Genomic DNA, 951 nt, shown 5'->3' with positions numbered 1-951 from the left:
AGATAACTTGCTTGCTTATGAAGATCTCGGGCATTTGAGGAAGCCCATTATTGAAATATACAAGAGCATATTCAATACACCTTTGGAACATGGATATAATTTGTGAGTAGTTACTTTTGTTCTTGAAGGCACATGAGAAGTCTTGTTATAAGTAATCATGTGAAGTTGGTATTCGTTCGATATTTTAATAATATATATATTATTTTTTCTTTAGTGGTGTCATGTGAACGTCGACTATATAACACTTTATCATACTTAGGCCTAAGGAAAGACGTGTGCATGTGTGCGTTCATAAGAGTGAGTATATATATGTTTGTATTAGGGTCTGTATCTATATGCTTTGTTTAAAAAATGAAAAGCTAACCGTAATAATCTTTGTTTAGGCAAGTAATAATCTTCCTTCCCTAAAATAATACTCCTTTGTTACAAAATAAATATCTCAACTAGTATAATTTTGTACTAACGCTAATACAAAATTGAGACATTTTATTACTTATTATTTTTGGAGGGAGTAACAATAATCTTCCTAAAACCGAACGAGGTTCCCAAAAATCTTGCTGGGCTGGTCGACTCAAGCTCGAAGTACTCCTTCGCGAGCGACGCGAGCGCGCACGTACCGCTTGAACGCGGCCCTACAGACGCTATCCGCCGCAAGTCCACGAGGCCCACAGGCCCACAGGCCGACCGGCCGACTACCGGCGGGCGGCGACAGGAGTCAGGAGGCTCGCCCTTCTGAGAGAGAGAGAGAGAGAGAGAGAGATGGAGGCGAGCAGCAGCCGGAGCGGAGGTCTCCCCTCGAAGCGGCGCAGCGGCGGCTGCGGCAGAGGAAGCGGGTACGGGCTGACCGGGCAGCCGCTGAACGACGATACCCTCCGTTCCATCTTCTCCCGCCTGGACGACCACTTCGACCTCGCCCACTGCTCCGCCGTCTGCAAGTCATGGTCAGACCCG

The 951-nt window shown here is 46.2% G+C and overlaps 1 protein-coding gene across 1 annotated transcript in view; it reads left to right on the top strand.

The window, feature by feature from the left end:
* Positions 1–645: 645 nt before the first annotated feature.
* The window catches only part of LOC123091301 (F-box/WD-40 repeat-containing protein At3g52030), a 16917-nt gene continuing 16611 nt past the window's right edge, over positions 646–951 (top strand). Inside the window, exon 1 of the mRNA XM_044512778.1 lies at positions 646–941. Within this exon, the coding sequence (XP_044368713.1) occupies positions 760–941 (182 nt within the window). The 5' untranslated portion in view covers positions 646–759. The remainder of the gene's footprint in view (positions 942–951) is intronic.

Source organism: Triticum aestivum, chromosome 4B (genome assembly GCF_018294505.1).
Source record: "Triticum aestivum cultivar Chinese Spring chromosome 4B, IWGSC CS RefSeq v2.1, whole genome shotgun sequence".
NCBI lineage: Eukaryota > Viridiplantae > Streptophyta > Magnoliopsida > Poales > Poaceae > Triticum > Triticum aestivum.
The sequence above is the reverse complement of the archived record's forward strand: the minus strand, read 5'-3'. Positions and strand labels throughout refer to the sequence as shown.